Source organism: Semicossyphus pulcher, unplaced genomic scaffold, assembly GCF_022749685.1.
Source record: "Semicossyphus pulcher isolate SPU_LCO1_2020_fin unplaced genomic scaffold, fSemPul1.0.p SCAF_14, whole genome shotgun sequence".
Lineage (NCBI taxonomy): Eukaryota > Metazoa > Chordata > Actinopteri > Labriformes > Labridae > Semicossyphus > Semicossyphus pulcher.
In genome coordinates, this window is record NW_027211648.1 from 6888624 (window position 1) to 6910347 (window position 21724).

A 21724-nucleotide genomic window follows, 5' to 3' on the forward strand; every position below is an offset into this window, starting at 1 on the left:
AGTTAGCTTGTTTCATTAGACTTTCAAACCCTTTGTTGCTCTTCAACCAGAGCAAAGGCTTCGGTGATGAGGCCTGAGCGATGTGTTTGGCAGCTGTATCTTGGGAATAATTTGCCGGGTGCAGCGTAAATGTGCTAAAATCCAATACGGATCCAAACAGAGATGCTAATGTTAGCTAAACTCTGATATACATCACTTCGGAGCAGCTCCCACACTGATGGTCCAGTGTTAGACAGGGCTTTTCTAACATGACATGCTAACCAATAAAATAATGTAGTCAGTTAACAGTATGCTAACTTTTTGTCATAGATTCAGGGCTTCAGATTATAGGTATGGGTGTTAGCGGGCAAGCCACACATGATTTCATTTGTAGCTAACGTTGGAGAAAATAAACACATTGTTTAATTAATTCCTTGGATTATCTTTGCTCAAGTGCTAATCTCGAAGATCTCAGTTTCGCTCTCTTTGGCGGCACCTATGGCGATAATTGCAGGAGCACATTTCCAGTGCTGCATGTGTGACGTCCACGGTTGGCTCCGGTTGTAACTCTTGATTTTCCTGGCTGACGGTCGCTTTCCTTTTTAGACTGTTTGCTTCATCTGAGCGTCAAGTTTGTTTCTTTTTCTTTGGATTTTCACTTCTTGTTGAAGTTGTATCTGTAGTCATCCATCTTTTCTTTGTTTGTTCAGCCATAGTAGATTACTGTTTACTCGCAACACTTGCAGAGAGCGGAAAAGCAGCCGCTTAGCTCCGCCTACCCTCTCTGGCAGACCAACCACTGCTGGCTGATAGAGAAGGCTTTCATCAGTGGGCCGTAGGCTCAATCACCATTTTGTAACCTCATTCAGCGATGGATAGAGACTTAACAGACATTTATTTAAACGAAAATCTTCGTGATTACTTTAACAAACAAAGTGAAAAAGGAATCTGGAATCAGTCACACTCATAAGAACAAACAGCCGCACAGCCTGCAGACCCTGAGAACATTCTCCTGCACTGCAGATGATCCTCCAAAGGGCCTGGCTTTTATTGCCCTCTTTAACACAAACTTTCTCTCGCACAGTCGGCTAACAAAGACGCTCAAAATAAACAAAAGTGATTGTTTTCAGCCACAGGAGCAGCAGCACCCCGGGGCGTCGGCACGCTCTGCACGATCCGTTATAACACAATTAACAAAGCAGAGCGTTCGGAGCAGCGGGGGCCAAACGCCGTACAACCCGAAGCTTCATATTTACCGAACAAAAAAAATGTCTCACTTTGGAGCAGAGAGAGAAAGGTAGTCGCAGAACGCCTGCAGGGTTATCTAATGATGTGGGCTCTGATGTTATGTAATAAAGCTGAGGTGAAGGAGAGCTGCAGCTTCCTTCAAGCTCCTCACTCTCGGCTCAGCTTTCACCTCCACCCTGACGCTCAATTCAATCTCAGTGTCTCCTTTTTTATCTGAAAACGGCTCCATCCAGCCTTTTCTCCTCGTCTGACCTCATTCTAACCCCAGTAACAGGCCCGAGCGTCTCCTTTCGGCTCCACACCGAGACTAAATTTCACCCCGTGGTTTGAAAGGTATTCGGCTGTCGTGAGTTCTCCGACTCTGTACTCAGGTGTTGCACTGTTCAGCATCTTTCTGCTCCATCTTCCTTCTGGAACACTTGATCTCAAGTTGATTCCCTCTTCTAGCTAACATATGTTCAAGAAGCTTCTGTAACTCACTGGATTTTCTTATGGAAGGTCTTTGTAAACAGCTGAAACATTTTTAAGATACAGAAATCTCACTCACTTTGACAGCAAGTGTCCTTGAACATGATGTTGGTAAATCGTAGTTTTGGCTGAAATTAGTTAAAGTAAACTACTTGTCGCATTAAGATACTTTTGCTTTTATCGCTTCTTACCCAGAAGGCCGTGCAGGTTCTAGTCCAAGCTCTTGCCATCTCTCCCCTCGACTGCTGCAACTGGTTGGAGGCCTGCATTTGCAATCTATTGCACCATTGCTCATCTTCAGCCTACCCAAGTTCTCCCAAACAACACCCTTTCTTTGCACCCTGCAGGGCTGCAAGTGGCTGCTCAAATTCAACTTAAGATACTTGTACTCCTCCCGATGCTACTCCCTGCGCTCTCCGTTTGTTTTCCTGGCTCCACAATGTAAAGCAGAAACTTTACACACCTTCCACTGCAGCCTGCAAACTCACCTCTGCAAACCGCACCTTGGCTCATAAACAAACTTTTCCTTGACTGTTATTTATCATCCCATTGTTCTAACTTTACTGTACTTGCATAATTGCTGCAGTTTCTTTGGGTTGTATCCTCATTGTTGAATGTATAAGTAGCCTGCAATTAAAGCATCAGCATACAATCGTAAGGTAATGCAGTGGAACCAGAGCTAATTGGGGAAGCTCTCTGTCAAGCATGATACAATATTATGCTAGTGCCCTAATAATCCCACAAACAATAAAAATGTTGCCGAAGTTTAAAAAGTTGCTCTGAATGTCCAAATACTGTAGCTGAAAACTTTCCACCAAACCCACATCCGATGTGTTAAATATGCAGGATATACATTTTTTAAAGGGTGTCAAATAAAATGTGAGATGGAACACGACGCCTGGAAGTACAATGAAGGACATTCTCAGCCACTATATCATTAAAAACTTACAAGTATGCAAGGGGACACTTCATGCACTGGATAAAAGCACCTCCACACAGTCACTGACAAACACTCCTTGGATCCAGGTGAGCTTCACTTGCTTACTGGAGTCTTTCCAGTGAGGTTATTGGGTCAACTTTACTCCTGATTCACTGAGGGAACCTAATTGAGGCCAATTTGTTGCAAACTGAAGGAAATTTAAAACCACATTTATTAAAGCCAAAAACTACAAAGGCGTAGGTAACTACGCGACCAGAACAAGACTTAAAGGAGTAATTCACTTCTGAGAAAAGCCGCTGTCAGTCAAAGCTGGTGTTCGCTGTAATCCATAGAAGCAATAATATTTGAAATTGGCGCCACAGCTGTGGAGAAAGTTGTACAAACAGCTTGTGGTTTCGCCCATTCTACATTCCTACAACACCCAGCATGCATTGCGCCCCTCCCTCTAAAAGGAACGGCCCAGCGAGAGACGCTGGAGTGACATACTACCCTTTCTCTTCAGCTCAGAGCGGTACATTATTCGAAACACGACGAGAATATACCGGTGAATCATTTAAAAAATCTTCAGGTCTGCAGTCTACATTTCACACCTGACGATTTTGAACGAGGCACGACATCGGAGGCGGGCGTCCTCGATCGAGGAAGTGTAGCTAAGCAAGCTCCCTGGCCGCCGCTAGATGACCAATTTACCTAGCCTGATGGAGGTTTTCCAGGGCCCATTGGAGAAGCGGATAGCGTCCTCCAAAGGCACAGAGCCCCATGATAGCATGATAGGACTGGCGTTGAAAACCGGCGAACTCGCCCTTTAAGAAGGTCGCTGTCAAACATCACGTATATTACTATATTTCTGTCACCAATTTAGACCTAATCTGCATCTTTAGTCCAAGCTTACACTCCTGTCAGAGCAACTATGTGAGCTGCTCCCAACCTAGTCCCAGGTTTACACTAACTTCTTGTCACAGTAGCCGAACTGGTATCATCAATTACAGTATTAAAATATGTATAAGTATAATTTGGTGTACGTCTTGAATAAGACTTCTTTTCTTTGATCTTTGTTCTTAACTCTCATCTAAGCAGGTCTTGGCTGCACCTTTGCCTCCTGTACAGGTTCCTTCTGATGTCACACACCCAGCCAGCCCTCCTCGCCTCTCTCCAGCCGCAGCTTCAAAGGCCTCCCCCCCCTCGGGGACTCGGACGGCTCCCAGCTCGTATGTAAATGCCACTAAATTAAGTACCCACAGGACAGAGCAACACAGATGAAAAGAGCATGAGTCAAGAGCACGCAACGGATGTAAAATCATGCCTCATAAGCACCTGTTTATCCAAACAGATCCCTGCGAAGTGAGACGGCGTACAGACGGAGATTACATGTCCACCGGGGAGCTCCTTTCACAGCGCTCGTTCTCCCTCTCATTATTTTCAAAGCGGAGGATGCACTGTTGCATGTTCCCGACAGCACTGGGAGCTTAACGTGTTTTCAGCACTCAATCCGGCAAGCATTAAATATTTAAAATGTCTCAGCTTTTAGCAAAAGAGTGCCATGCTTCACTTCAGTTTTTGATTGTCGCTGCGGCCACGGCAACAACAGCCGAAAGCAGAGCCATCCCCAAAGAGGAAGAGCTCAAACGCAGAGGTGTTTAGAAACATGAGGCTGAACTGAGAATGAGTTTGAAGCTGGCACCAAAAACACATTGTTAGTTTTTCTCCTTGAAAAATTAAAGACACGTCATCTAAACTAGTTCTGTTTATGCTGAACAAAATGAGCAGCAGAGAAAGTTTTCTTTCAGTCTAATCCACACTCCAAACCATCTTTGATCCTTTCACTTAACGCTTTAATCCATTTATCTGCCCTTTAATGGACCTTTTTTTTCATGGCAGACATTTCATCTTTCCACAGCAGGGAGAGCAAAGGTGTAAATAAGAGCATTAACAGTGGCTCTGTTCCATTGAAGTGTCCGTGTAAGCCAGAATCCACAATACTCCGCTTTGAAAACGCAGAGTTAAATAGAATTCAGCCGTAAATAATGTAATAAATTACACCTGTATATTACCTGCAGCATTGTTTTATGCTGCACTGTCAGCGAAATAGGAAGAAAAAGTTAGTTACAACCTAAGAATGCATTAGTCCAACATTGTTTGCGGATATATGACCTGAACGCAGCATTTATAAGGCGCTTAAAGTATCCTCCTTCCACTAGAGCAGGGAAATAATAAGGTATATATATATATATATAAAATGTGCCAATTACAGACTTTAACATACTGTTGATGGCTTGTACTGAGACCCACATACAGCCAACTTAATTACATAAAGGATGCTATTTCTGACCAACCATATGGCAGGCCTTGGAGATATAGGGCCCACTTCCAAACAAATGCATAGCATCGCTGGTACAGTAATAAAGAATATTTTTAAAAAGACATGTACTGTTATTTTAGTACCGAAAAAGTAATGATGAGTCTTTAACAGAAATTTCTGGCACAAAAAGCCACAACCCACCAGCTCCAGCAGTCACGCTCATAAAGAGCTGGTGTGGATAGATGAAGTTACAAGTGTTGAATTAAATGATAATATTTTAGCTACATTGAAGTCAACATAAAGCATAAAACTCTGCGCTCAGTCTGTTGCAAACACAGACAGGACATAGGACAAACTTTGTTCACCTCAAGTATAATAGTTCAACAGCACACGCAGAGTGCTAACGCTAACAGTTAGCATGTAAACAACACAAATCTGCCTCTCAGGTTTTATTTACTGCTGCAGACGTTTCTCCTCTTCATATTTCATCTGCCCTGATTCAGGACAGACCAATCACAACCGTTCTTCAAATATGGGACAGGTTTGATACGATAAGTGACAGAAGCACAGTTGAGGCGTTTTCATAAACAACCAAGATGGCTGCTACGTATGTAGAAAGCTGTGTATCCAGTAATACATCAGTATTAAAGAACTGGCCAGTTGTTTAACATAATGGTAAGCGTCGACTATTAAATCATTGTCATGCTAAACGTTTGATTATTATGTTGAACTATAGAAGCCATTTGAATTTGATTTTGGAGCTAGCTAAATAGCCTAGCAGCCTCGTACTACATCCCATATCTGATTAGTTGTAGTCTACGTTTGTTTATAACTAGGGCTGTCGATGGATTAAAAAAAAATGTATCGCACAATTTGCTGTGATCAATCGCGATGAATCGCTTTTTTCTTCTTAAGACTAAATAATGGATATTTAAACGTAAAATCAGGAAATTAATGTAGAATCAACACAAAAGAAGTTGTTTAATAGCATCTTTTTAACTTTAAACACAGTGAACCACAGATTTCCAATAAAACCCTTAAGGCCATCACAATTGACTGTCAACTTGAAAGGCAGATTTCTTAAAATAAATAATAAATAATAATAAAACCCAGTCCTATAAGTGCCAGTTGAATTTCAAAACCATCATTGTCCTTAAACATCTTTAGCCAGGATGCTTTGCTGTGGCGGTTGTCACAGCACTGCTGCGGCGAGCGAGCTGCCCGATTGGCCACTATCCTCTTCCTGCCCGCTGCAGAGATGCAGAGGTGCAGAAGCATACCCATTCTCCTCCACTGCTCCATCTGTTTCTTTAACATGTTAGCTGTCACTAATAAGAACAAACTCATGCACATAACACAAACCGCCTCCAAAATAATTGGCCTTCCTACCCCCAACAGCGAAGCCATCACACACAGAGCACAAATCATCGCACATGACCCCTGACACCCCCTCAATTCATCCTTCACACCGCTTCCATCTGGCCTCGCTATGGCGGGAGTTTTGCCCCTCCGCATCATTTAATACCACCCGGTGACTGAAGGGAGGGACACTGCGGTTATGTGTATGTGTCGTTTCGTTAAGTTATGTTCCTTTTGTACTAATGTGTCTGAGATGCTCTGTACAGAATGAGCAACAACTTTCTACTATTTGTCTCCTTCCTTCTTCCCACCCTCTCTCTGTAAACATGCGGCGTGTTATAATCCGGCCCCCCGACTGCACGCCGCACAGCTTCCTCCCGGCTCTGTCAGCTTGCCCGGTTGCGGCGGTGGCAACACACACAGCATGCAGAAAGGTCAGCCTGGATTAGACCTTTCGGAGCCTGCAGACGCACGCTGTGAGCTCCCATCGGCCTGCCAGGCTCCTCCGAGACAGCAGGTTGCTTCAGGACCCGTTTGGGAGGGGTTCCTCCCTGACTGACACCAACACAAGGCCCCCCACCTCAACACACACACGAGCGTCCCAACACCCTCACACCACCTCTGCTGCAACCTTACGGAGCATCGGTGTAACTCACAAGGAGTTTGTTACATCATGTTTTGCAGCCACAGCTCCACTACATCAGTTGTTGGCTGATGTTACTGCTGACCTGTATGTGACTCCACGTAGGTGTTGCTGCTCCTGAGATATATAAAACCTTGTATGTCCAATATGTCAACAGAAGTTAACAGAGAAATGTTTTCATCTGACTTTGCATTACTTGCAGTTCTTGTACTTTCCTGTGTTGCTTTGGGTAACATTATATTCACCATCTTATCTGCGTAGAAGCGGGGAACATGCCAACATCACTACACGATCTAACAGCAGCCTGACCAACAACCGACAGACGGGTTATAAACAAACTCTGTCATGAATGTGCCTGAATTCAAAAGGGGATTGGTAGGCAGTGTTTTAAACTGGGTTTTGGTTATTTGTTTATATTTCATAAGTACATGACAAGCTTCAAAAGATGTTGTGTTTTGGCTTCCATGTCTTTGTTCTTTTAGTTTTCCTTTGATGAACAAAAAGTGACCGTTTTATTTGTGGCTGTAAACACCCGAGGATGACGGTTCAATCACTGAAGAAACAGGACTTTGGTATTAGTTCTTTTTGGAGGGGTTGTTAGCTAAAAAAGTGTTAGCATTAATGGAAATGAGAGGATTGAGAGACGTTCTTGTGCTTTTAAAAAGGGCCCATATCTCTGTGTATTAAGCTGGAAACAAAGTACAAGTTTCAGAACTACAATCCAGGTTAAAACAACTACACACAAACTGTCTAGTGTCCAACAGGACGAAGTAAACCCAGTTAACCCTCTTCTATATATTTATTCAAAAGACTATGTTTAGAAATAAATGGTTCACTTAGGGAGTTTAAAACTGTGTAATTAAACCAAGACAGTCTGGCAGCAGACCTGCACTGTCATGTTGGTTCCATTGCAGGCTCCACTGTCAGGCCTGAATGATGCAGCAGTCGTAGCGCGCACAATTCCAAACTTTGTTTCACAATAGTGTTTCGGTTTCACATTAGAAAATCAAGTCCAGAAAAACAAAAGCTGCGGCACTCACAGAGTCATTGATGGCTCAGTTTAAAGTGGGTAACGACCGCGTTTCCGCTCTATGCCATCTTCAGCTTACTTAGGAGACTTACCTACTGAGGAGGCATACTTGCCATGTGTAAAAGTCTGTCCATGTTATATGGAGTAAGTGATGTTTTTTTGTCTTGGCATGGACACACCTCCCGCATTCTTTCTCGCTGTGCGGTCCTGTCACTCATCTCACCTGGGCAAATAAAACATTTCCTTTGTTCTCCTCAGTCTGCTGAAGACGGCACAGAGCCGGAACACGTTCATTAAACTGAGTCATCCATGATTCTGTGAGTGCCGGAGCTTTTGTTTCTCTCCACTGTCAGGACAGTAAATCAACGCAATAAATTACAAAATATCTTAAAATATCTCACAAAGTATCTTATTTATACTCGTTATAAATGCATTCTGTAAAAACGGGAGATAAACGGGAGTGAGTTGCATGAATTTATACAAAAAATAAAGCTCATATAGTCTGCAGTTGGAGCTTAAGGCTCTCTTCTCTTTCTGAAAAACGAACTTCTCATTCACAATTTAACTTTGAAAAATAATACAGTTCAGCGTTTTACTGCAATTAGCTCAATTTCACATGAAAAACAGACTGAACTGTTGGTATTTAGTAGGACACAAGAAGCTAATATATCTACTCGTACTGTAAACCTGAAGACCTTTAGAGGCCAATACATAGTTTAATTTGCAACGGACGAAAACAAGTTGGGAAACGCAAAAAAGTGACTTCCTGTCCTGATAGTGGAGGTGGGCTGACAGCGGAGCCTGCAAAGGAACCAGCCTGAGACTGCAGGTCTGCTGCTCTAGGCTAATTTACAGTTCTTTAACCCCCCCATCTTCCTTGCTGTCTCTTCTCTCCTCTCTTCTCTCATGAAAATGAGGGAGTATGGGGAGGCAGAGCGTGCAGCCCGGACAGGCCACCTCACCCTGGCTCTGCCTTTCCTTGTCTTCTTTCCGACACCACTCTTCTCTTTCCTTCTCTCTATATTTTCAGAGGATTTATTGATATATTGCTAATTGCAGTCCTAGTTGTAGCTTGCAAAGTCGCCACATACCCGGCTCTAAGCGATGACATTTATAAGGAAAATTCTGGACGTTGCATTAAAAAGAATCCATTGCTTACATTTAATTCAGGCTGGCATGATTAGGAAAGTTCTCCACTGCAGAGAGGTTATAGTTAGGACTTGGTAATGACTCGTAAGGTCCTAACAGGCCATGAATATGTATGTACATTACAGTCTGTGACTTGGCAGCGCCTGCATGTCACCAGCTTGGCACGGCTTGGCAGACTCCTGAAACCCGCATTAAAATACGACTAAAAATACTTCCTGCCTGCTTCAGCCATCACAGAAAGCAACGGGGGAATTCAGTCCGCAATAAGTCTAAAATAATCTCTGCTATTTTCTTTCACGCTGCACCTAAAGCCGCCCACACTCTGTCCCTAGTCAGCACTCATCTATTCTTCTGGTCGGCTAATACGGGAAAGCAGCACCGAAAACGTCAATTTAGCAAAGAGGGGAAGAGAGACTCTTCTGGCTGAGTCCGGTGTAGTTGCTGGAAATTTACGTGCCATCGATTTCCTTTCAGCCTGTCTCCCCCTCCGCTCACTGTTTAAAAGACAAGCAACGGAAAACTCCACCCAGCGGGATCGCATCGAATCCATCAGCGACCAGCGGGGAGAGGCCGGAGGACAGGGGACACCTGAACCACCACTCAGCGGCACACCAGGTGCTATCTGGAGGATCCACAATACAATACATCATTCAGGCTGACTCTCTGAGCAGCGGGAGAGCAGACAAGAGACACTACACGTTAAACAGAGACATACAGGCTCAATATTGTCCTTAAATACAATGTAAATATTTAATCGCGTGTGTATGGTTTCAGCTACATTTTGATGCCCTTTGTTTATTCCCTCAATAATGTTTCCTGGAACTTAAAAGAAGAACTGTATCCCAGGAGGGCCATTACGCCTGAAAGTCCTTCACGGCGTGCTGGATCCTGTTCCAGGCTGTAATTTGCCATATTTAACATTACACCAGAGTCATGGGAAAAATGTGTTTCTGACGTACTGGAAGATGAAACAATATCAGCACCAGTTTAAGTACCTTTGTATATCCTTCCTCGTGGTATATGACTGTGGGTTACAATAAAAACATCATCATATCATATATTAAAGACACAAAGAGCAGTTGGGGTTAAACTCACACACACTGGGTGAAAACATGAGCAAAAACAACTTCTCGAATAGGTAATCCTGGTTTAAGCATGATAATGCACCCTGATGTGTTCCAATACATGTCATAATGGACTAGGTGGGAAAGCTATCACTCTACTTCATATTGTGGTGTTTTTTATCTCTGTCTTCTCTGTTATTTTCGTGTATAGAGAGTCACCATGTCATGCATAACTTAACAAGACGAGGTGAAAACCTCGTATGTGGCTGACCGCATCAGGTCTATGTACACTTTTGTGGGCAATGTGTTACAAGGACTGTCCTTATGAGGCCGATGACAGCGTGTTTGAAAGCAGGTGCATGCTGCAGACGTAGGTGAGGACAGCGGATGAGCAGCCCCGCATTCTCCCCGAACAAAGTAGACAGAGACTCGCGTCAGTGGAGGTCCAATATGTGCGGGGTTTCTTAAAGGGACAGAGCTGACTGAGTCGTTTGAGGCACAGGCTGAATGAGGGCCTGCACAGAGCAGCAGTGTGAGAAAATTTTTTTTAACTATAGATTATTCTAAGCTACTTCACAAGTATCACAGAGTGAAATATGAAGCTTGAAATTAGCATAATATCCCCCCTTTAATTAGAATATTAACTTCTATAATTAAGGAAAGACAGATCTCAGAAACATTGAAAGGATTGCCCTGAAATTGTTCGTATCCTAATGACTGTGGTGATCCTCGTACTTTTCTTATAGAGTCTAAATCAGGTCGATATTTATTTGTTCATACAAAATATCTGAACAAATCATGAGGCTCTAGCATGACATTTGGTCCAGATATTCATGCTTCCCTTAAGGATGAATTTTGATAACTTTGCTGAAGAAAAGTTTTGCCTCAACTTTTTATCGATCGCCTCCAAACTCCAAACTCATGAGACAACTTACAGCTTCAGTTATACTTTGTGTTTAGTGTTACTATATGAAGATTCTAAAGATTAACAGATGAACACCAGAATGTGAGCATTGTGTCTGTGAGATAAAACAACAGAAACTTTATGGAACAGTGAAAAAAAAAACAGCGTACAATCTGTTTATAGAGATTAAGATAAATATCTAATTATAGACAAAGGTCTCAGCAGACCGACCTCGAGGGTGCTTTTAAATTGCAAATTAAAGCAAATCAATCAAATCAATGGATGTCCTAAATCCTATAGTTAACTAATTATTCCAGTACCACTTCATGTAGCCCACTCTTCCAAACCCTAAATCACTTGGCAAAACTCAATATGAACACATTAAAGTCGATCGCTTTGTGTGCCGGAAACATGGCTGGCACTCAACCACACGCTACCAAGAGGGAGTCTGCGTAGCTGATGCTAAACTCCGCTCCACCCCGCCTACGTGACGGGTTGCATCCGTGTGCAATATGTGGATTGTTTTAAGAATTGATCATGTAGTCGATAAGTGTACATGACATGCTCCCAGAGCCAATAATGATGTCTTAAATTAGCTTATTTTAAACCTTTTAAACGAATTATTGTTTCAGGAAATCACATTTTTGTGTGTTTAGACACTTTTTTATAAGTAACTTCCTGACCTGTAGGTGGACTTATTGTATATTACAATTCAAAATATTAAAATGTCCCTAAAAAGAATGAACCCTATTTGGTTTCAAGAAAAACTGTGAAGAGATTGTCTTAAAGTTTTGTGTCTTTTGAGGTCTTAATGTTGTTCCAGACGAGTACATGAAGCGAGGGCGGTGTGGGACGATTTTTTGGCATGTTAAATTAATAGCTGTTGAAAATTGAGCTGCTGGCAGCTTAAATACTGGAATTATTCTTCTTCCTATTATTATTATTATAACTGGCATTCAAGAACTCATGTGATTAAGCCCTCACTTGGCAGTCAGACATGTACACACACTCATACAAACACTATAATGGATGTCTGCACACACACACACCGTCAGCATGTGTTCAAAGCCTGTACACGCACACGTCTGCTTTTTTAATAAACAATCCCGCACACCCACTCATGAACAGATTAAATACAACAGGAAAAAAAACTGCATGAGCACAACATTAGAAAGCATTTGTTTTTCCATTTCGCATCCAATCGACTGCTCCTTCCTGTCAGGCTGAGGTCTAATTAATTCAGAGGGAAATCAAGTGGAAAATCACCTTTAATGGACTCCAGGCCATATTGACATAACTCCTCCATATCTGACGGGTGTAAATGGCCGTGAAAGAGCGGGCCTGACCCCCTCGCAGAGAACCTCCCAGGAATCAAACAGCGGGTCAGGATCTTAAAACTCTCACACCCAGAGGCGCAAAGATTAAACAACTGTTTTTTACTCTTGTTAGACGCCCTTAAGATCAATGTGCTCTTTAAAATCTCGTGTGGGAAAAAGCAGTGACATTAGCTTTCTTTAATTTGGCTCTGAAGCAACACGGCTGTTCCAGTTATCCCCTCGCCCAAGACAAGAAACCCTCCTAAACATCAGCTTAAGTTCTCGTGCATGATCTTACACGCTTCAGCCAGAATGGAAAATCGTCACCGCTGTCCAATTATCGGTACGCTTGAAACACAGCGGTTTCAAATCCATCCACACGTCCTTAAAACGATTTCGTCATTGACTTTTGAAGTTTTCGACACTGAAGCTGAAGCCGTTAGATAAAGGCCGACTGGAACACAACTGCAAAGCCTTCCTCTACTTTCACTTGCAAGCTGCCATTCATTAACTCAGCCTGAATAAAAAGCAGTCCACTATCAATAATTAATCAAGAAGCTTTATGAGCTTGTTTACTAAAAATAGCACCTGCTGTTGTGTCACACACTGCAGAGAGACAAACACAAGAAGCTTTGTGAGACTGTTCTTAGGCTTTGAGCTACATAACAAGCTGATAACCATGATAATAACATGATGATGATGATGTTGTTTAGTAGTGTAAGTCTTACTATACTGACCTTCTTGGTGTGACAATGTGAAATGGCAATAGTTAAAGATTTTCATTTAAATAAATGTCTGTTAAGTCTCTATCTGTCACCAAATGAGGTAACACAATGGTGATTGAGTCTATGGCCCACTGATGAAAGCCTTTGCATTTGCAGTATTACAGACTGGCTGTCTGTGGCGACTTTCACTGAACAAATCACAAGTGGCGCCCAGTTAGTGACGCGTTTTCCATCACCCAGCAGTGGTTGGTCTGCCAGAGAGGGTAGGCGGAGCTAAGCGGCTGCTTTTCCGCTCTCTGCAAGTGTTGCGAGTAAACAGTAATCTACTATGGCTGAACAAACAAAGAAAAGATGGATGACTACAGATACAACTTCAAAAATAAGTGAAAATCCAAAGAAAAAGAAACAAACTCGATGCTCAGATGAAGCAAACAGTCTGAAAAGGAAAGCGACCGTCAGCGAGGAAAATCAAGAGTTACAACCGGAGCCAACCGTGGACGTCACACATGCAACACTGTCTGGATATCTGGGAAGTGTGCTCCTGCAATTACCGTTTATCACCATAGGTGGCACCAAAGAGAGCAAAACTGAGATCTTCGAGATTATCACTTTAAAGTTGGATGAAATGATGGGGCGGGATTGATTGTAAATAACTACCAAAGTTAAAACAATTAATCTTAGTGTCTGCACACAAATGTAAAGTCCTTGTCCGGCCGGCCCTAGATTAAATCTCAGGGGTGTCACCGAAGTCATCAGACTACATTATCTTGAAACCAAATTTTTATGGCACTTGTCAAGATATTTCAATCTTAACCAACACAGTGGAAAAAAAAACAATAGACGAGCCTCGCCTCCTCTAAAGCAAATCAGTCGCGTGGGGGGAAAAAAAGACATCTGCGTTTGTCACATCGAGAGCACACCCTGCAACTCCCACTGATCCACATCTCTAATTCAAAAGTCACCTCTCCATTTCATCTACCTGAAAGTCTCACTTGTTTTTAGAGATAGGAAAAGTTTGACAACAGCTTTGTCTGTTCTTTCAAACACAACCTGAATCTCAAACCTTTACAGTTCTCTGTTCAGAAGAAGCACTTCATTCTTGTGAGCTCAGATTTTGCTACAAGATACACTTGTATGAAGGATTTACACTGATATTAAAGTGATGTGTTATTTCTTTATCAGATCACAGACTTTAGTCATGACATTTGGTACTTGGAATCATTCTTGTTCCTGCCTGTTTCGGGGGACTTTTTCCCCACACTGCCACACTCTACAGATTTAAGCCTATAAGCCTATCTGAGACCTGCAATGCGAGCCAGACAACCTCTAGATTAGGCCCAGCCAATCTGATCGCATTCTGCCTGCATTTCTCCTGATCCACCTGGTCCAGCTAAGATAGCAACATGTTAATTTCAGGGGTAAATGGGGTCACACACATCTGCTGAGACTCAGCTGTGCCCAGCGGCTGGAGGCCGGGCAATCAGCAGGAAACACTTGACTTAATGACACGATGACTCACCACCTCTTGAGACTACCAACAGTGATCCAGGCCTTCTCCACATTTCATGCAGCTTAATTGAGCAAATTTGTGGTGTGTTATCTTCCTTAGATTCATTCAGAAAATTAATTTGTAAACATTTTTAGTTAAGTTGAAACTTTCAGTGATTTCCAAAGCTGGGATTGTGTTTTCAGTGTTTCGCCAAAGTGGTCCGTTTGTCCAGTCAGGCCACACTTGGATCATCTGTTGGTCAAACTGAGTAATTGGCTCCATCTCACTGGATCAGTGTTGGATTCCATCCCTTAGCCAAGCTGATAACCAATTAGTCTTCCCAGTAAAAACAGTGAGTAAAGGAACAACTGTTATTCTGTCAGTACGTAAGTCAAGAAAAGCTCTCACTACAGATATCCTGTTCTTACTTACCAGCTCTGTCAACTTAAAGTCTTAAAGAAATCACAGGTGTATCCAACCACATTGATGCTAGGTATCATACTTATATTTTTACCAGTGTGCTCTGCTGTTAGAAAACACATCCCCCTTGTTAATCTTTAAATAAACTATTTATTCAAATAGTAACAGCGATTTGCAGACTGTGTGGTCTTAAACCTAAACAGAAGCCGAAATCACCTTTACAATAATTCACTATATTAATTAAAAAAGATCAAAGGCCACCACATTAGTGCTTACAACATAAATTTGCCATTGTAAGGGCATGCCTCCAGACCCCCTGAGCTGGTGTTTTCTGTCCGGCTGGATATGACACACGTTACGACACAGTGCGATGCGGTGTGATATACTTTATTGTCCCAGTAGGGAAATGTGTCTTGGACTCACGTCCAAAACTCAGGTGATGTGGGACTTGACAGGGAGAGTGTGGGTGATGTGCTGCCAGGGCTTGGTGCGGGTGAGAACCCTGGCAGCACATCACCCACACTCTCCCTGTCAAGTCCCACATCACCTATAAAATCATCCTCCTCGCCCACAAGTCTCTCCATTCCCTCGCCCGCCAGTACCTGAAGGACCTCCTCCACACCCCATCCCAGAGTCTGCGGTCCTCAGATACAGGCCTGCTCTCCATCCCTCACTCTCGCCTCCGAACTGTTGGGAACCGAGCCTTCAGTGTTGCTGCCCCCCACCCTCTGGAACTCTCTGCCTGCAGAGATCTGCAATGCTGCCTCCCTGGACATTTTAGAAAACACCCTCAAAACACATCTGTTCACCACGGCCTTTGGACTACAACGGACCCCGGACTAAATGGACCCAGAATTTTCCCCCTGGGGATCAAAAAAGGATTATTTTAGGATTATCTCTTATCTATAATTCACCACCTTCCCCTGATTTCGGTGCTACCTCTTTCTGCCTCTTTGTTTGCTTGTTTTGTTCTGTTGTCTGTTCATTATTTACTCTGTAAAGCGGCCTTGGGTGAAGGCACCATATAAGTCTAAGTTATTATTATTACATAGGGCTGCCAGTAGTTGACGTAATCGATGACTTCGACACTGAAAACGCGTCCACATCAATATTTTAAACCGATGTAAGATTTTTGGCTCGAGTCATTGGTTGTCTGAGCAGCTCCAGTCAACACAACACTGTTTTAGAGAAAGGCAGCAGCAGCAGCAGAGTCTCACTCTGTTGCAGTAGAGTCTGTTCAGAGTTTCCAAAGGCCCAAGGCTTCGAAAGTATGGGAGTACTTCAAACTATCACAAAACAACCAGGCGGTTTGTACCCCGTGCAAAGTTTTGCTGGCAGCACAGCAGCGCTAGTGCTATGCACGAGCACCCGAAGAGAAAATACACAGGCGCTATACTGGATGATGGACCGTCAGAGAAGGCAAAACCACAGAGAGTGTCTGTTCATTAGAAGGAAGAGCTTTTTATTATCTTTTGTCCTCAAAGCTGTTTAAAACGCTCGTGAAGCCATAAAGTCGTCTGCCTGCTTCCTTAGACATTCAGTTGAATAAGTGTTAATGTGTAAATGACAACAGTTTGTCAAAATAAAACGAAGTCAAATTAAATGGTCATTTTAATTTTTTTGAGGGGGAAAATTAATTGTTTAGATTAATAGTGGATAGATTAATCGATAGAAAAATATTTATTAGCGGCAGCCCTGGGCTGGTGTGCTGCAAACATTTAGCTGCCTCCGCAGATGTAGCAGTCTAGTGTGCATGACTCATTGATCCTTTATCTGAAATAATTCTTACTTTGTTAGTCAAATAATCTTTGGTCAATAAGAGGAAGACATGAGCAGCAGAGAAACAGTTTTTACTGCGGACGTTTGGGTCAGGGGTTAAGCCGTCCCCTCATTTAAAAGTGTACAAATCACCATCTGATCATAACTTAGAGCAATTAAAGCTAGAACTGTGAGGATAGGATCCAGGTTGAAAAAACATGATGCCCTCACTTGGATTGACAAGTCAAACTGTCCAATAAGAGAAGATCTACTGATTTATTTCTTATCTTTGGAGGACTAAAAGCAGCCATTGCCCCTTTACCGACTTTCAACATTTCATACCGGCCTTCGAACCGCTCACAACTGAAAGTAACACCAAAAGAAACTGTACCTCGTCAACGTTCTCGAAGGCGTTGATGATGTCGTAGGGCAGGCAGGACAGCAGGTCTATGACGAACCACGTCTTCAGGTAGTTCATGCGGATGAGCTTGGGGTCAGAGATGACCTCTCCGCCGGGCCCCACAAACGTGGTGTGGAAGTTGAGGACGATGTCCACCAGGAAGATGACGTCCACCACGCTGTCCAGCACCAGCCACACGATGTTGTTCTGCTTGGTCTTGAAGGAGACGTTGTAGGGCACCATGATGGCCGTGTAGAAGGTGAGGATGAGGATGACCCAGTCCCACGTGGTCTTGAAGGTGCAGTAGTGGAGGATAATATGGGGAGGCGTCTTTGGGGCCTCCTGCTTGTACTGCGGGAGGATGTCGGAGTTCAGCTGCAGAACCTGGAGAGGTGACGGAGCAGGAAATGATCACTCGACAAAACTAAAGAGTTATTTAAAAGCATCCTTTAGTTAATGCACATTAAGAAAACATGCAAACTACTCTAAATGCAGTGTGCTGTATGTACACGCAGGAGCAGGATGTGCAATGGAAAGCACTCAGAGCGCTGGACTGGACTCTGCCAGCTGGCTCTGACTTTTCTATGTGGCGGTCAGCTGCCTGCAGGTGTGAATGTGATAATGAATGGCTGCTTGTCTCTGTGTGTAGGTGTCAGCCCTGTGATTGACTGGGGACCTGCCCAATGACAGCTGGGATCAGGTCCAGCCCTACTGCAAGCCTCTAAAGTACAAACAGGTAGGTATTGTATATATAATGTACATATTTGATACATTTGTTTTCTTCTATATACAGTATATTTCCTATATTTGTACGCCATATATTTCGAAGACGAGCTAACCTTTAAGGTTCATGTGGCTCGGTCATTTGATTTGCCCTGCACAACATCGGGAAGATCAGACCCTACCAATCAGAGCATGCAACACACCTGCTGGTACAGGCTCTCGTAATATCATGCATTGATTACTGCAGCTCCCTCTTGGCAGGCCTTCCTGCATGCACATTCAAACATCTGTAGAAGATCCAGAACGCAGCAGCGCGACTGGTCTTAAGTCAACCCAAAACAGCACACTGATCATACTGGCTCCCAGTTGCCGCTCGCATCAAATTCAAAACCCTGTTGCTCGCTTACAATACAGCAACAAAAGCGGCTCCTGCCTACCTGAATGTCATCCAGGTCTACACTCCGGCCCACCTACTACGCTCTGCCAATGAAAGGCGCCTGGTACTCCCATCACAACGGGGCCCTAAGTCTCTAACTAGACTGTTCTCCTCAGTCGTCCCCCGGCAGTTGAACGAGCTACCAAACTCCATTCTGTCTGGAGAGTCCCTTTCACCTTTAAGAAGAAGCTAAAGACCCAGCTCTTTATGACCTCTGACCTTAATGATATCGATGCTATTGATGATGATGTCATCGAGGATGTAGTTTATGCTGACTAGGATTTTCATGATGATGATGATGACTATACTGATCTTGTTGATGCTGATGATGATTATTATTTAACAACACTGTCGGCACCAGTGTCTGATCGCACTTGAAGCTGTTTGCTGTTTGTTCCCTCCTGTCTTGATCGTTGCTTGTGTTGCATTACTTTGGACAAAAGCGTCTGCTAATTGAAATTGTGACGTTGTAACATATATAAAACAAAGTGGTATATCTTTAAGAGCTTCATACAAATCACATATTCAAAGATGGAGATTTGTATCCGTTTGATTCTTCATGATTTCTCCCCCAGTTTTCATATTGAACTTTAAATTCAGAGCAAAGATAACAAACATGATTCATTTATTCTTTCATGTGAAGCTTATTAAGAAAAGTTTGGTTTCTTCTGTGGTTTAATTTGTTTATTATGGAGCTAATAGTCAGTAATATTAGAAACAGCAGCCACAGAAAAAGTATAATTCTATTCCCCCATGTAAATCCATCCAGCAGTGCATTTATTTGGATTAAAATGGTGCAGGCAGAGACGAAATTAAATTAGTGAAACAGATGAAAAAGATTAAGAAGGAAAATGTGGCCAGAGAGGTTGTTTTAGTCTCGTCATAATTACCCCCTGCTGCTCTGTGTGTATGAAGAGGGGGAAATAGTGCAAGAAAAGCAAATGAAAAGTGTTTCTGCTCTCCAGTTTTCATCCCTATTCATCTTTCTTGCTGCTCCATAAAGCTCCCAATGACAAAACTGCCTAATGAATAATTTTGGCTTGTGGAGGGCAGAAACGAGAAAAAGAAAATCAGATAAGAGCGAAAGAGAGAGAGCGACAGAGTTAGCCAAAAAGAGAACAAAAAGCAGCCATTATATTTTGCAGGGGTGGTGATGATCTCCCCCGCTGAGCTCGGCCTCCTCTGCAGAGCTCAGACTGCATTAAATCCAACACGCAGCGGTTTGATTTCCTCTGCACAGATCGCACATCAACCATTCCACTCATTTTACACCAAACTGTATCACAGCTCATCTCTGTAGCAGCTGGATACAAACAGAGTAATGTGCAGTCTGCAGAGCCAAATATATAATACATGATTATTCTTCCTCATGAAGGGTTCTTATCTCAGCACTTCCGACTGTTAAATAGAAAAATGCCACGCAAATATATTTGACATAACTAATAAGAAAACTTTTATGAGTCGTTCTGGAAGATTGCTGTTAGAAGAAAATCACATTTTATTTAAATGTTTTACGTAGTACTGCTGCTGAAGTTGTTACTACTTTTGTCATCATATTGAAACTAACACTTAGAGTCTATATAAACCGCATACTTGATTGCTATGATTGCTTCAAGGGCCCCTACTTCTACTACTACTGGTGCCACAACAATGACATTAATATAAATGCCTTAACTGCTAATATTGCAACCACAGCTACATGCTACTGACACAACTGCTGATGCTTCTTTTGTCTATATACTGCAGCTAAAAGGTACTGTCTACTTATAATGCATCCAACTACTTCTATTGCTGCTGCTGCCTATAGTGCCAGTAGTCAGAGATGTGGACTTGAGACCTGGACTCAAGTCAACTTGAGTCTCTGTATTGATGTCTTGAAACTTGACTTGAAGCATGATGACTCAGATGACTTACATGTGGTCATAATTTTGCATGTTGTCAAGTTTCTGTCTAACTATCAAGTTTGTACGCAGCGCAAACTGGGAATCATGATTGGTCGACTCAAAAAGCTCCCCGGTATGCGATTGTCATGATTGGATAGCTGGCTGTCAGTCAAACTCCTCGCTATGGCAACAAGCAACATCAAAGCCCCCCAAGAGAAGCCTCATCAGTCGTACTCGTTACTGCTCAATACGGACTCAGACCATCATCATGGCTGCGTCTGTGCCAAGATAATACAGATACAATTCATTGTCATACTTTTTGAACAGGTTATATAAATTGGCCAATAATATCCTTATTAGACGAGCTGCTAACACCTTGTCTTTTCTCTTTATAAAGACCGGATACTACAGGTAAGGGTGCTGGATCTTGGGTGACATAACCTGTGACTTGACTTGCCCGAGAAAAATGACTCGAGACTTGCTTGAGACTTGAGCATAGATGACTTGGTCACAACACTGCCAGTAGTACTACTCCTGCTGGCACTACCTGTACTGCTGCTGCTTCTATGACTGCTGCTTGTGTTGTGATTGTTATGCTTCTTCCATTATTGCTACAGCCACCAGTACTATGACTACATCTTACATATTTTGTATTATATTGGTTTTTTTTATCTTGTTTTACTTGGGTTCACTGACAGTAGGAATACTGCTGTTGAATAGCTTTTTACTTATTTTTGTTCTACTTCTGTATTTATTGTTCTGCACCTAGGCCCCAAGTCAAATTCCTTGTACAAACTTGGCAATAAACTTGATTCTGATACTTCCATAACTACTACTACTCAACAACTAGAACTACTACAACCATCACTACACATGGCCATTACAATGCTACTAATGCAGATGCCTCTACTACAACTTCTACTACCATTTCTACTACTACTACTGGTGCTGTTTCTTCTAGTTCTTCGCCTACTACTGCTAGTACTACCAGTGCTACTAGATCTCCATCTACTACTTTATTACTTGCTGCAGCTCCAATAACTACAACTAGTTCTGCTGCTGCTACGAGCTACAACTCAGTTACTAGTAGTTGTACTTGTAGCTTTAGCTCCTTTAACATGCTGCTACTGCTTTAGCATCTAACTACATGTACAGTTATTTATATTACTTCCATTAGTTGTATTGCAACTACTGCTGCTACTACTATTACTACTACAATGTCCATCACAACTGCTGTTAATACTAACAATTCTATGCAACTGCAGCTACTCTAGTACTTGTGTCAATGCTTTAACTAGTATATAAATAGCAGTATCTGAATAACAGACAGAGGAGTTAGCTTCAGTTAGCCTGAGTTAGCCTCATTTGTCCTCACAGCGGGACTCAGTCTGATGCCGAGTAACTCGGAGAATCAACAGCAGGTTTCAAAACGCCCGAGCTGCATCTGATCTAAGCCTCATCAGAGCTGCCAATCAAACACACCCTGGTCAA

The 21724-nt window shown here is 42.7% G+C and overlaps 1 protein-coding gene across 1 annotated transcript in view; it reads right to left on the reverse strand.

Annotated features, from left to right (window-relative positions):
- Nucleotides 1-21724, reverse strand: part of kcnh5b (potassium voltage-gated channel, subfamily H (eag-related), member 5b) — a 150518-nt gene that overhangs the window by 94950 nt on the left and 33844 nt on the right. Inside the window, exon 6 of the mRNA XM_069661283.1 lies at nucleotides 17183-17575. Coding sequence (XP_069517384.1) covers nucleotides 17183-17575 — 393 coding nt within the window. The remainder of the gene's footprint in view (nucleotides 1-17182; nucleotides 17576-21724) is intronic.